General features: G+C 31.7%; 1 protein-coding gene across 1 annotated transcript in view; it reads right to left on the bottom strand.

Moving 5' to 3' along the window:
* Positions 1-395: 395 nt before the first annotated feature.
* LOC127726813 (uncharacterized) overlaps positions 396-16,342 on the bottom strand; it is a 78,744-nt gene continuing 62,797 nt past the window's right edge. Inside the window, exons 12-13 of the mRNA XM_052234266.1 lie at positions 4,132-4,272; positions 396-2,805 (exon numbers count right to left, since the gene is read on the bottom strand). Of these exons, the coding sequence (XP_052090226.1) occupies positions 1,754-2,805; positions 4,132-4,272 (1,193 nt within the window). The 3' untranslated portion in view covers positions 396-1,753. The remainder of the gene's footprint in view (positions 2,806-4,131; positions 4,273-16,342) is intronic.

The raw sequence follows: 16,342 nt of genomic DNA, 5'->3' as shown, positions 1-16,342 counted from the left end.
TGAAATTCCACCAGAGTTCTTCCGAAGGAACTATTAAAGTTAAATGCACATACTATCACGTTCCCATATCTTGGATTGCCCAAACAACATCAAACTTTCAACTCAAATTAAAGTATGTTACCTAAATAGTATATGAACATCTTAAAGTGTGGTTCTCAGTTGGTTTTGATTTTGAAATTTGTGTTAGGTTCAATTTAACAAAAAGCTTAAAAAAGAAAAAAAACACATTTGACTCATCATAATTTATGATATATAAACATATAGAAATGATAGAAGTCATGTTGACAAGAAACATATACATGTACATTCAAATTTTGAATCAGTAATTAATGTATGTATAAGACACATATATATAGATATTGTTTATACATTCAAATAAAACAAAGAAAACAGAAATTTTATTTAACTGAATTCTTGTCTTTTAATACTGGTCAATTAATAAAAGATTTGACTTAATGACTTGAAGACTTTGCTTTGATTTCATTATTGTTATTGATTAAGAGTTAGATTTACATTAAATTGCGTTAATTTACATGCGATACTCAATTGTTGGTTTTATAACCTGTAATTAAGGAGATTCTCAAAACAAAAAGATGAAATAAAACTTTTAATTTAACATGAAATTTTTAAGAAATAATTCATAGAAGCCATAGATTTGTTTGAAATGTACACATGGCCTTGGCCATGATATTCGAATTTTATCCTGAACGTTAGCGAGGGATAAAATTAACGAATATCACGGCCTAGGCAATGTGTAAATTTACAACAAATCTAAAAAGAAATTGTTATTTTTTGAGGATTTTAAAAGATTGCAATTATTTAAATATTGCGTATTACACTCTTATTTTCGTTTGATTTTGAATGATTGTATCCTGTTCTATTAGGTTCATAAGATCTGTCATGAAATTTTATAATTCATTAATATGAAAATTGCATTTTGTTTAATTATCCCAAAAAATTGGAATGTTGATTTTTGACAATGGACGTTGATTTGACGTCACTTGCACCGTAAGATCTTTTTTACGACCGGGCAAATTAATATGGACAGATAATAAGCTTTTGGATGCTATATTATACAGCCGTTCATAAAAGTTCCTTAACTAAGAGATTTTATGAAAAATTTCACTCGCCGATGACAGAGCGAAAAAAAGAAAAACGACGAAGAGTAAAAAATTACATAAAACACAATATAGAAAACTAAGGACTGAGTAACACGAAACAGGGTGTGAAGTCAGGTGCTTCGGGAGGGTAAGCAGATCCAGCTCTACATGTGGCATCTGTCGTGTTGCTCATGTAAGTACATACCTGGTAATAAGTCAAACCCTAATCATAAGGGTTGACATGCAGTCGTAAACAAAAGACAATTGTATATTTAATACGTGAGTCTCCTAAACGTTCCGAGTCTATACAATATTATATAAGTTTAAATGCAAATAATGAAATAAAGTGTGACATTTTCTTAATTGTATTATGAAGTAGCAATATAACAGCTGTTCCTGTTTAGATGTTAACAGTATTTCAGAAATAAGAATAACATGAAAAAATATTTTTTATATACTACAACTAGTAAACACAATAGACTTGGCGATAATACGTACCTAGAATCATGTATTTTATGATTATTGAAATATTTAATGGTAACTATTACCTATATATATGTGAATTTCATATTGTTTTTATTCATGAGAAATTGTATTCCTTAAACAGTTTGAAACACTGTATTCCATAATTTAAATTGTACTGGTGTTTTAAATTAATATATATGTGATCCGTTATAATTTTGCAAATGTGTAATTACTTTAGAACCTTTTTCTTTAATAATTACTTTAGCAATTTGCACGAAATTCATACATCTTTTTTTTATGTTTCCAAACTGCATTCTTATTCCCGACTCTTGAGCTCTCTGTGTGTCCAGGTCCTTAATTTGAATATTTTTTTGGAATGTAAGCTCACTTATTTCATGCTTTGTACGGTCTTCCAATTCTTTTTTCATTTTTTCAATATTGTGTATAGTTGTTAAGTCCTCTCTTTCTAACAGTGCAATCATTTTTTCATGTTGTTTAATAACCATTTGATACTTTTCCGATAAGTCTCTTTCAATTAACCTCACCTGTCTTTCATATTCCTTCTCTTTCTCTTCAATTTCTTTATTTATGTCCATGAGAATACAATCTTGTACCCTTTTGAACATAGCGTTTGTATAACAAGACCCCCCATTCTTATGAACCATTGAATCAATTTGAGTCAGAAGGTTCAGCACTTGTTTCCCTTTATTTCTCTCTGATGCAGTGTTAGAAAACCGGACGTATCTATCCCCACATTTTTTGGCAAAACACATAAGTCTCGTGGAGTTATGTACATAATCATCTAGTGTTTGCTTTTTATGTTTAAGATCTTCTGATTTTGTGAAAAGAATAATAAGATATTTAAACATGTCTTCACCAAAATGTTTACAGAAATAGTCAAATGATTCCTGAGTCTCGTCTGTAAATCTACCAAATGGGACAACTAAAATTATCGCATGTGGACCAGGCATAACCATGCAAATACATCTAGCTATTTCTGTTTGAATTTCGTCATCTGTATGTCTCGTATCAAATATACCCGGGGTGTCTACCACTGTTACTATGCGACCATTTATTTTTGTTTTCTCACTTCTACATTCTGATGTAACCGAATTTGCCGAGTCACTCGACATAAAAGCGTCTCGTCCTAAAATTGTATTACCAGTGCAACTTTTCCCAGATCCTGTTTTTCCAATTAAAACAATTCTTAAGCCTGTATGGTTACGCAATCTTTGATCAACTAAAATGAAATGAAATGAAAATATTTACAGTTTAATCATTTAACATATTTTGACCCGTCAGATTTTCACTATCTATAATCAATATTGTATTTTTCGAAATAGAAGCCATTTATGGCATTTTACTCTTGTGATCCATTATAAGCCATGGCCATCAGTTTAGTTCCCTGACCCGAAACAGCACACTAAATTCACAATCCATACTATAAGGATCGTTCACTACAAGTTGATGACATTTCGTTCAGTAGTTTCAGGATGTAGGTAGATCTTGATATTTTAAGCATTCTTGTCCCGTCAGATTTTCTCTATCTTTTATTTTCAAGATATAAGACAACTACAACATTTTACACTGATTACACTGTTCTATTAATTAGTCACGGCCGGCGGTCATGATTGTTTTTTGACCAAACAATTTCACATTGGGGGAATGGTTTATCATGTTTATACAGGGTTGAAATTTCAAAAGTTTTAATAGAATTTTTTTCAGAGCTATCGAGATTTAAAATTACCAAAAGGCTCTTTAAAATCTCGGTATGGTTGAACACCTATAAAAATGATATTTACAAAAGTAACTTTTATAAATAATATTTAAAATATCCTCGTTTTCAACATTACTTGTATAAGTAATTTTGAAAGTCATTTATTTAAGTAATACCACTGACGGATCAACAGGTTTAATAACACTGATATTATGCATCGTATATATAAATGTCGATCAACTAAAAAATCTTTGAATTCAGTTAATCATGAACTATGGCAAATATTTTGAAATTAGTGCATTGTCTGAAAACAAATTTTCATAGATCATTATGTTTCGTCTGTTTTATTTCAAGTCTAGAAACATTGCCTTGTTAAATCTACCGTAATAAATATTTTGTTAACTTAAAAAACTTTCTTTTTGTGAAGTGTTAAAGTATTCTATTATTCAATAATTTCGGAAAGTAATTTTAAGCGATACTTTTATCATTTGCAATTGATGAATAATCCTGAAAAAAGTATATTTTTAATTCCAACAAATAGTTATCGGGACTAGTAAACACTGTTTTCTAAGTTCACCTACAGGTAAAGATGTAAAATTTGTAGTATACGCCCGTTTACTATTGAATAAACGGACACAGAGTAAACGCGTGTTTACTCGAGTAGACATTAGAAATTTACATTTGGTCCGTGTAAACGCAATTATAGTAAACGCTTATTTACTGGTAAACGCGAAAATATTTGAGTTAACAAATGAAATATGTGCACGCAGTGTTTACGTGCGTTTACTTTTTGATATTCTTGGTCTTCAACCAACTGTAATGGCAATATCTTTTATCCCGTTTTCGTACCTGTTTCATCCATATCTTTGGTCATTGCAAATGATGTACCATCGCCTGTTTTAGTTCTTTCGTATATAATTTCTACATCTTCTCTGTCGTGTTTATTAACAACTGTATAAGAAGCAGGCTTTCTAGCTGGTTGTGTGTCAGCTGTGAGATGATTTAATGATCAGTTATTATACATTCACAGCCACATCAAATTGTATTGATAAAGTTTGAAAATGAAACTTCAATATTCACTATCTAATAAGGTTACAGATTATGCTTATTTATCGAAACACATTTACCAGAAAAGTTCTGAATAAGTCCTCTAGTGTTTGTTTCTCTTCAATTCGTCTTATTAAATGTGTAAAGATCTCACAAATACATCCTAATTTTTTGCCGAAATAGGTTTTTTTTTAAGAGCCCGTATATTTAAATACAATATATTAAAACTAACACCAGTAAAATCTTCACATATACATGTAGTTATATTGTGTTGAATGGTACTAACATACGCTTTGTATCTGATAAAACAAATCATAGTTTAAAATGTATTGTTCCGATAAACAGTCGAAGGAACGAAATATCGAATACAAAAATTTCATTTTAACTTTGAACAGAAGAACATGTTTAAACGTCAGTTAGCCCTATCGAAGGCTTATTCATTTTTCAAACGAAATATGTATCCCGTAATTGTAAAGACAAATATTCTTATGACATGATGAGGTATGCTCTTTTGTTTCAAATTGCAAATTGACCGGTAAGAAACTTAAATCATCCTCTGGGCGCCTGATTTCTTTTCCCGTTTAACCAACAAAGCTTTACGAGTTATATATTGACGCAAAAGACATATGGCGCAATCTTCGTGAAAATAGATTATAAATAAACCTTTGAGACTAACAAATTACCTGATATTATTATAATTTAAGCATTTCAAGCGTCGCACCCGTACAACAAAGCATTTATAATACATGTACATTTCATGTCATTTTAATGTTGTTGTTGTTTTTTTTAAATTAGATAAAAGGTATAGATAAATATTTAAAAAAATATAAACTGCCTTGTGTATTTTAAACCAATGTTCTTGTTCTGACGTTTCATTTGTGTGCTAATAACACATCGTTAATAGTTTTGAAACTCCGATAATAGTTAATATTTGGGACTGACAGATATGGATTCATCGGTCTGTTGCGTTAGTCATTAATTTGAATATTTTCCGTTTTCTGGGTAAGTAAAATTATATATCACTCAAATTGTTGGCAAAGGTTAACCGGTTGACCGATAAAATAATCGGAAGGACCGAATACCGATTACCAAAATCGTTATCAGGTTTAAAATCAATTTAAATATACTTCTTGTTATTGCATATCATGAATCAATAACAATGCTTAAATATTTGAAAATGATCATTATCACAGTAGTACTTACTTATATGAATTGTTCAGTATGATGATTACTTTATTCACACATAATACAATTCGATTTTACCTTATCAGTAAGTAGAAACGAATCGTATCTATCAGCTTGGAGCACAATGTAAAGTTAACATAATTTATACGGCATACGAAAAATATTAGTAAAGAACTGCAGTCATTGTGTTTAAACATCAACTGGTTAATCAGTCGATAGATTAAACAGTTAATCAGTTGGCTAAAAATGTTAAATTTTACAGAACTAAAAAATAATTATTAACAAAAATACAGAACGCCAATATGAATAGGTAGAATTTAGTGACACCTGCCAAATTCATATGCCCGACTATATCAACCACTGTAAAGAGTGGAAAAACAACTGTCCCATATTTCTGACTTGACACAAGTATTTTCCGACAAAAATGGTTGGTTAACTTTGGTTTCATAGCTAGCTAGTCCCCCACATGTATGACAGGTGTTAATAAATTAACTATATAAATGATTTTTAGAGATTTAGAATATATTAATAAGTGTTTGAACTTAACCATATTTACCCCCAAATAAACCAGAGGGAAACAATCCAGAATCAATTCCTAAAATAACTATAATTTTTTACATTTTTTTCACGGAAACTTAGTCATGTTAGTGTGATTTAAAAAAAAGTCCAATAATCTGTACACTGTAAAATGTAAAAATTACTGTGCGTCCCTTTGTGTTTCTTTCTTTTACATTTGCTAGATGTATAGGGGTGGGATAAGATCTCACAAAAATATTTAATCCAGGCGCATTTGTGTCCCTGTCCAAAGTCAGGAACCTTTAGTCTTTGTTATTCTTGTGTGTGTGTGTTTTTTTTTTTATAGATATGGTTCATTCGAATATTTCTGAGTTTAGTGTAGCGTCCATTTCACTGAGAAAATATATTATTTGTCTAAGGACCAGTTGAGATGTTATTTGGTTAATCAACTTCCTGCTCAAATACTGGTGAAGTTTATAAAGACTGTGTAGTAGCTGCAAGCTCTTGAATACCGAATGAGTTAGGACATGTGTATCCAATATGCTGATGACGTTGGTGTATTGCTACTACGATGGGGGAAATTGATAATTTCAAAATACAAATCGTCTCGTTAGTCATTGATTATGGTATTGAGATGACTGCTTATGTCTAATTTGAGGTGTAAGACTTAAAATAAAGCAGATGAAGCCGATCTGTTTTCTTTAATTTCTAGTTCTGAAGGATATATTTATGGAACTCAATCAGAAAAGTTTGAAATGTTAATGGAACGAACATTATCAATATGTCTGAATGTGAAATTAATTGATCTGGCTTCTTTGATCTTCTTGTTTTTGGCAATTATCTGAAAGGGCTCCGACTCGTATGAAAATAAAAAGAGGTCAGCAAGGAGAGGCACACAATTCGTTCCAATAGGAATGCCGACAATTTGTGGAAAAAGTCTACCTCCAAATTTAACAAATATGTTGTCAGGCATACTGATCATGGGTTCCTCTGTGTAACATGTTCTACCGTTTTGTTCACTATTAACAAAATATGCCGTATGGTATCCAAAAGTAATACACGTTTAGCGTATGTTAACAATTTTATATTAAAAAAACATTGTGGATTATTTCTGTTAGACGATTTTTCAATTTCACATAGGTAATGGTGGTATACGGGGTTGAAAAATCAAAAGTTTTGATATAATTATTTTCAGAGAAAGATCGACATATTAAATTATCCAGAAGTTCTTTGGAGTTTTTTTAGAATCCACATATGGTTAATACAACTATTCGAGTAAACAGTTTTAAAGTATTTCTGAAGACGTCTTTCACTGCGGACAGAATTTTTGTTAGTCTAATGGACAATTCCTTTGTAAAACATGCAGATGAGCTGCTGCTTGTACGGAGCTTTGTGAAGCATATGTATCCAATACAAACAAGGTAAGTCTTCGGGTTCGCTGTTCAATGTAATGAATGACTTACGATTCGCCAAATTTTCATCCTTTTAAAATGATATGTTTTTGTAGGTGATATCATTTATTCCAAATTCTTTCAAGACACTCGTAGAAGCACGATTTACATACAATGACAACATTATTTGAAGCTTTGTCCACAGGAACAACGACATATTTATCGCAAAGAGATGAAAGACATTTCACAGTTTCTTTGTTTCTGAAAACGGACTTTGGTCGATCATTACTGTTTAGTCTAATTTTGGTAATATCCACCTATTAAACTTAATTATCTCCGCGCCAGAAGTTGCATAAGGCCTCCACGCTGATATTCCACCCTTTTCTATCTTGTGCCGCTGTTCTGGCAACGTTCCGACTTGTCCATCCTTGTTGGTTCCTTTCTCTCTCTATTGTTCTTCTCCATGTAGGTTTTGGCCTTCTCTAGTTCTCTTCCCTTCCGGGGCCCATTGTAGTGCTACATAATTGTTGTTGTCTCTGTAACGCCTTAATATGTGTCCTATCCATGTCCATCGTCTCCTTTTGATTTCAAAACTGATGTTTCTGGTGTTAGCAATTTCATTTACTCTTTTGTGTGATGTTTTACTTTGCAATCTTATTTTTATGATCTTTCTTAGGCATTGTTTTTGTACAGTATTTAGTTTCTTTTCTTCAACGTTTGTGAGTTTCCACGTTTCACATCCATACAAAAGTACAGGTCTAACTAATGATTTATACAGGTGTATTTTTGTTTTTCGGCCAATTCCTCTTGCATACCATATATTTCTTAGGCGATGAAATGCCCCTCTAGCTTTCTGTATTCTTTTCTTGATATCGCTACTTCCTCCTCCCTATTTGTCCATGTTGTCCATGACTGCTGCAAGGTTTGTGAACTTGTCTACATCTTCTACTTTCTCGTTGTATAATGTTATCAGCTATTTACTCCTAACTCTTTTGTATCCATCTCGTTATTGTGCTATGGTAAATTTTTTGAATTCCTATCTTTCGTTTTTGCTTATGTGGTATACTCGACGCTTTTTATATAAATGACAGAAAGTCATCCATAAAGATACCATCGCCGCCTCGATGGTCTACTGGTATCATATTCGCCTCGAGTGCGGGAGGTCATGGTTCCAAACTCTGGTCGGATCAAACCAAAGATTTAAAACTGATATTTGCTGCTTCTCCGCTAAGCACGCGGCATAAAGGAGTAAGTGCAAAGACTGGTCGGCTCAGAATCAGAATAATGTGCCCAGGTAAGGTTATTGGTCTTCCTGCAAACCTTGTCAATTACCACGTAAAAATCCGGGTCAGCGTGTCGGTCTACACCTGAATGGGCATGTTAATTTGCCGCTGGACGTTAAGCAGCCATCCATTATCATTATCAATATCACACACAGACATCATGGGGAGTAAGTGATGTATAATGACTGCGATAACCCCGAGGAGTAAATTGAGCTACAAGAAAGACTAAATGGAATTTATATACCATCCATTTTGTCTTTGCACCCATATTGGGTTGCAATTCTCAAATATCGAATTCAGTAGTTTTTTTTGTGGAAAATTGTTGCAAGGTGAGAATTGTTGACCAGTGGTATATTTCTTTCAATGATGCGACCTTGCATAGTAAGGATTGAATGATCGGGCTAATCAAAATGCGGGTAAACAATGTCGCTCCCATTGATGTCTGATCTGGTCGAACATACGTTTATTCAGCCTCCCTTTTGTTTCGCCGACATATACCACGCCCCAAAGGTTGGAATGATATCAGTAGACGAGATTCGTTGATTTACAATTCAGATCATCATAGCTTCTGGTAAAGTAATATTTTTCAGTTGAATTGCTACATGTAAATTGATTATTTGATATTAAAATTTAACAGGTTTTTGACATTTAGAAATAAGAAAATGTTGTTCAGATTTATCAAAGTCCAAAATGTCATGCAGAAGAACTTCTGCATTCAAAGATTATTACTATTGTCATTAGTATGATGATCTGAATGTGTCATATTCGAGGTATTAATCATGTCTGGTGATGACGTCTGTTTTGAACCTTTTTAATAATGGGCAACGTCCGAGACAGTATTTTGTTTGATCTTCGTAATTCCATGTATAGCACGCTACTGGGCAGATGATGTCCTTGGGGACAAAATGTCTCCCAGCACAGACATCGGCACAGTGCTTGATAAGGAGAGGCAAAAGATACCACAGGGACATTTCATAAGTGGAAAATAAATTGACGACTCCATAGAAAAAAAACCAAACGACAAACAAATGCATACAAAACACAACTTTAAAAAAGGCAAATCAAGTTATGTAATCAACTTTCAAATAATTGTTAACATGATTTCTATAAATACATATTCATGAGTGGTAACGTCGTCATATCGAGGAGCGTTTAGTACAATGATTGTGTCATAATTTGGTTAAGTTGGACATGATTGAAGTGTTGTTGATGACAAACAATGACACACTATAAACATTGGGATTTTTTCTTACGAAACTTCTGAACATAAATTCAAGCTGGTAATTATCTTGGTTTATGGCTAAAATGTAAGAACAAAAAAAATGTTATCATAAATTTGATATTTTGACACAGAATAATGCTTGCGTATGTCAAAATTTAAAAGTTGTTATTTGTTTTTTGATGCATAAAAAAGTGATATACTTACTGTCTGTTACATCACGTACTTCGTAATGATATAAACCTGCCGTCAATTATTCCGAAAAATAGTTACATTTGCAAACAATCTAAGATTATTGAAAATTCAATGTCATGGGTTGGGTTAGTAGTGTTTAATTCATGTTCGACATGGTTCAGTTCTGTGATTCCTATCGTGTATGAAGGAAAAATACCAATAAGAATAAACAATATTATACAACTATTAAAATACTGTTAACAAAATTGAGACCAAAGATATATGAGTTTCATTTGATGTCTTGATAGTAATATGTAAACACTTTCAGAAAAGGTAACATTTTAAGAGATTGAAATACTACTTTTAAACACATTTTTGGAAATATGTGACATCTTCACACCCTTTTTGCAATATTTATAAGCAAACAAATGCAGATTGTTTGCATGGATATAACAACAAGAAATTATTTTTCAACACTTCAATTACTGGAAATTAAAACCATAGAAGATACTGATTATTAATATACGCACATACATGACACAAACAGTAGGCTTAATTTGTAAGAAAGAAAAGAAAAGGGATTGTTAAGATTTAAGAGGACATTTTTTTCTCAACTGTTTATTGCTACATAATGTTGTCGTTTTGTTCCCATACGAGTAGGTTTGAGTTTCACATATTAACGTTGATCTTCTTCTTGCGAAAATTCATTGCTAGAGAAAATATGTCGTCTACAGTAAATTTAGGATATTATCATTAACGTTAGCATTATAGACACGCATTAATAAAGAAATCACGAGGATAATACATTTATGCATTTCAGTAGCAACTTTCTTGAAAATGAATTTTTATTTGGAATACAAAAGAACATAAGTAGATGCGGTATGATTTCCAATGAGGCAACTATCCACCCAAAACCGAATTACGTTCATGTGAAGTCGCCGCACGACCTTCAATAATTAACAAAACCTATACCTCTTAGCAAGCAATAAAAGGCTCCGGCAAAATTTGATGTAAAGCAATTTAAATGGGTAACCAACGGCCTGATTTATGTTCAAATTAATAGGCGAAAAATAAATACGAATTGCAGTAACAAACGACAGCCACCGCATTACAGACTATTGACTTAGGCCAGGCACATACAGACTATTGCGGCGTTGAATATGTTTGCGTGCTTCCAACCCTCTCCTTGCTTTATTCTTGGCATTGATGTAACAGCACAACAAAGAACAACACAATATAAAAATCAGTTGAAAAGGATTAGACCCATCATAAGTCACATAAACACCAAAGACTCAAAGAACCGATCTATGAGTATTTGAATTTACTGGAAGTTCCCAGCCAAAAACTACTTATAAAATATTCATCTTCATCCATCTTATTCTCTGCTTTTAAAAACGAAGATTGCTCGAGTAATCGGATCACAAATAAGGTCGTACTTGGATTGAATGTACTTGTACTTATCAAAATAACACTTAAATCTTGGAATATAAATTTTTTTCACATTAAAGGAAAAACTGCCTAAGAAGAAATAACATCAAAAATGTGGTACACACTGAATATTTAAAAGTGTGCACTACACTTATTATGTTATTTCGTATAGACAGAAAAAAATTAAACTCATTCCTTATAATTTAATTTGGCTTTTAAATTCCATTTTTAAGTGCCAGTCTTTGTAAGAATCAGGCAATTTTGAAAAAAATCTAAACATGGCCGAAAAAAACCCACCGACCTAACCATCCTATTTTGAAGTTACCCTCATCCTGAGTTAGAAATGGTAGGTCTTTCGTTTCTGCGTGTCTGGTAATTCGAGAAATCTCTAGATAAATTTTGGTTAGAACGATAGCAAATTACAGAGTTAGCTCCCCTTAATTTTTCATTTCTAGTGCATTTCAACCAAATTATATCTTGAATTACCAGAACAGGACAAGGAAACGAATGCTATATTCATGCACCATTATACATTTTGAACAAAAATTAATGTCAACCTGAGTGGGTTTTTGTTTGCCATGTTTTCACCACTGCCTGATTCTTAGGCAGATTGGCACTTAAAGAGTAAATCAAAAAAAAGGTTGATGACGTCACGGTCACATTACAAAATTATTTCATGAGTTAATAGACAAAAAACTTTCAGACATTCAGAAGACGTGTTTTATCCAAATTTTAATTATTTCAAAATGAACAGTTTCTCATACTATATACAAGACAGACAGATCTTTTTCTAATGTTTTCGAAACATTATTACATGAGTGAAAAAAAAAGGCTTAAACGGGTTAAGTTAAATACACTGATACAAAATGACAAAACATAATAATTTTTATTCATTTGTAATAGTATTCGATAAAAATGGACATCATATCGAGCTATTTCTAATTCCCAATATTTATCTTCCATATATTCAAATTGGAACTTCGAAAATAATTTTCATAGTAATTTGACTTATAGTTTATTAAGAAAAAAGCTTAAACTGTTGTCCATATTATCATTTCGATATCGTTAGGTTAGTTTTGTAATTGGGTTACTGTATAATTAGCATGTAACCCATATCTACTTTTCATCATATAGATATGTTGGTTTTCCCGTTTGAATGGTTTTACACATGTCATTTTTGAAGCCCTTTATAGCTTGCTGTTCGGGTTGAGCCAAGGCTTCGTGTTAACGACCGTACTTTGCTCTATAATGGTTTACTTTTACAAATTGTGACTTGGATGGAGAGTTGTCTCATTGGCACTCATACCACATCTTCTTATATCTATAATATAGTTCAAATAATTAAAAAAAAACAGAAGTATAGTAGAAAAAATGTAAAACTAAATTATTTCGTTCTAGCTGCCATGTGTTGAAAATTTTAGTAGAAGTCTTTATTCATTTTGACGATAAAGTTTTGGTTAATAAGTTTATTTTCTGCTAAATCATTTTTTTAACAAGCGCCTTCAACCAAACTATTAATATTAAGGTCAAATAAATATATATTAATTGTCATCTAAACCATGACAAACTTGATCAAAATTATGACGAATTTCTCTACACTTAACTGAACTATGTCAATCGTTTAACCAAACCATACCAATTTCAATATTTTAATTATCCGGCGTTAATTTCCTAAATACAGCAATTTCAATTTAGATCGCGTAAATTACAATAAAGATCGAGCATTTTATTTGCTCATTTGAAAAGAACTGAAGCAATCGTTCTGGGAAATAACCTAACTTATTCATGACCAACTTATCCGAATATAACAAAATCACTGTTACTAAACGGTCTTCGATATGACAACGTTACTTCCCTTGATTCCGGTGATATTTAAGTACAGTTTCTAATTTTTTTTTATCAATTAAGCCCGGTGACCTTGTAGCCCGGTGACCAGAGTAAATTATTTAAATCATAATTAGAACTACTGCACCCCTATATCATATATTTATTGAATCGAAATGTCTGCACTTTCAAATCGAAGTGGTTGTCAAAAAAACATTTGGTGCCATTTTGCAGAAAGCAATATCAAATGCCACTAAATCATTTTCTTTAAAATAATTCTTGAATATTTTATTTAAAATCGATATTTATTTTTGCAGTAGAATGATGGCAAACTCACATTTATGTGTGTCTTTATCTCATATTTATTCAAAAAATTAAAAAATCAGAAAATAATTCTCCAGAGTAAACGTACGCAATTTTACAACAAAAGGGGGAAGATTAGTTTCCATTTAGATAAAAAAATGTACTTTTTTCAAATTATCAGTCCAACGGATGTCAAAGTTTTGCAAAATGATTCGAAAATTATAAACAAATTATGTTAAGATTGACCTTAAATGACTTCTGTAAGAGTATTGTGGTAATGCTGTTACATGAATCTGAACATTGGTTGAAACATATCCTCGTACATGCGAGATTATGCTACACAAATCATAAATATCAAAGTTTAACGATCGCGGATAAGAAACACGACAGCATACTTAAACCGCAAATCCGAATAATATTGCGATTCGAAATGATAAGCTTCGGACATTTTAATTGATGTGCAATGGAATAAGTTGCTAGTCAATTGTTTGTGTACAAAATGTCGCGTGATTATGTCTTACATCATGCGACATATCAAAACATTTATTTTTTGCAGAATACGCTTTTGCCACAGCAATTGGTAAACTAACTTAAATAGGGGGAAAAGAACAATTATAACATCAGGGCGCTTCTAGAACAAATGACAAATGGAACCTGTTAAGAAAGGAATAATGTGGCCTGTTGCTTGGAACTCTATAGAAACATTCAAACAAAAGAAAACATTCATCTCTAATTCACATAATACACTTGTTTGCCGGAAGTTTCCGATTGTCGTTATTGTTCTGTCATTCAGTCTGGTCTGTACAAAGTGATTTGATATCTGAACTATTGCTACATTGACATGAGCAAATTTATATCCATTAGCTGTTTTATACCGCAGTGTTAAAAAACTTTGGTGAATTAATGAATACAGCTTGAATCAACATAAAGCTTTACAGTGGTGGTAAGGCAAGCTATCCTGCTCCTGTTACTATTTTTAACAGTATATCTATAAAACCCGCATTTCCGTCTAAGCTGATATTTTATATATCACAGTGAGCTAATAATAAAGTATACTGCCGAAACTAAAAAATGCCTGTTACATATCTTGACATTTTCATTGATATTGACACAGATTGATGACCGCCAAAAAAATCATTTACAGAAGTCACATGATGTTTTAATCTTTTTAATAGTCAATTTCATAGTTCTCAACAGTAACATTTTTCTGTTTTTCGCATTTGTCGCAATAATAAAAACCTCGCAATAATTTCTGAATTTACAGTAGTTCAATTATTTGTAGTAGTTTCGATAAAATTTATGCACTGTATGATGTTTGAATCCGGTGAAACGACGACATGTCCTCGGAAACAGTAGTTTTTTTTCGTTATTTTTAATCAAAAGGCTTTTATGGTTTATTTAGCTTTACCGTTTGATTAGTTAGGCATTATACGTGCTTTTTGAATAAAGTAAAATTAGATATATGTGTTTGAAGTTTTTGAATAATGAGTCAAACTGTATGCCGTCCATGTTTGGCATTTTAGTCAAATTTGCAAGCTAAACCCTAAAATAAAAAAACAAAACTGCATCTATGACCTTTTAGCGATCAATCTTAAAGTCGAGTTGAACTTTTTTTCAAACTGTGTGTTAGCCGGGTAATATGAAACTCGTATAATAATAAACATTTTCAGATTCCAACACTACTATTTGTAAAGTACTTAAGATCTGGGTATGTTGTTCAACTTATTATAAGTATTTGCGAGTCGTCTAAATCTTAATCATTTAGATAGAATTCAATTTGGTTATAAAACTAGTGTGTTGTTCAACTGTTACGTTCTTAATTGTAACATTGCCTTAGAAATGCTTAAGAGTGCGATTAGGACCTTTGTTATAATAACTTGTACTGGGAAATGAACTTTTGATTGAAGATTTCAATTTATGATATTTAAAAACGCTGATTAATTCAAAATTAAATACCACAAGGTTTTTACCCATTACATTACAATACATCCATTGAGCATCCCAATATGTTCCTTTCCATGTGATTTCGTAAACAGTACACAAATGTTTACATTTTCTAATACCTTTTGGATCCGCAAATAAAGATGGTACGCAGTACATATAGATAATTTACCACAATATTTGTCTCTGTAAATAAAATACTATTTGGTAAATATTTGGGTCGTACTTGTTTGAAACAACATTTTTCGCTTAAAACAAGTGTGAAAGTTGCATTGGTACTCTTATCTTATAGAAAAAAAAATATGGAATTTTGGTATCTTGCGACTATACTATCACCATAAATATTCATGATCTTTTAAAGATATAACAGGTTAACATTTGCACGAACATAACACTTATTCTAAATATTTAATCATCTTGTTTTGTAATACTTCATTTTTGTAGGCTAAAAAAGGCCCTTACTAAAACCTCCTCCGTCCAAAATGCATGTATTGTGACGTCATGGGTAAAAAGACTAATCGTTTTTAATTTTTGCATTAAACAGACATTAATTGAAATCTTCAACTAATAATCATCACCCATGGAATAGTATTAAATTCAAATCATACACTTAAATCATCCAATATGACTGCTGTACAAATGCAAAATTGGTTCCTATGCGATAAGGTTTTTCTCCTCTTGAAAGAAATATCAACAGTGGTTATACTTTTTTGATTAGAAAAAAACTTTAGCGGAGTTTAAGCATGTAT

Source organism: Mytilus californianus, unplaced genomic scaffold (genome assembly GCF_021869535.1).
Source record: "Mytilus californianus isolate M0D057914Y unplaced genomic scaffold, xbMytCali1.0.p SCAF_18, whole genome shotgun sequence".
Classification (NCBI taxonomy): domain Eukaryota; kingdom Metazoa; phylum Mollusca; class Bivalvia; order Mytilida; family Mytilidae; genus Mytilus; species Mytilus californianus.
Note: the sequence above shows the minus strand (reverse complement) of the source record. Positions and strands in the feature narration are given on the sequence as shown.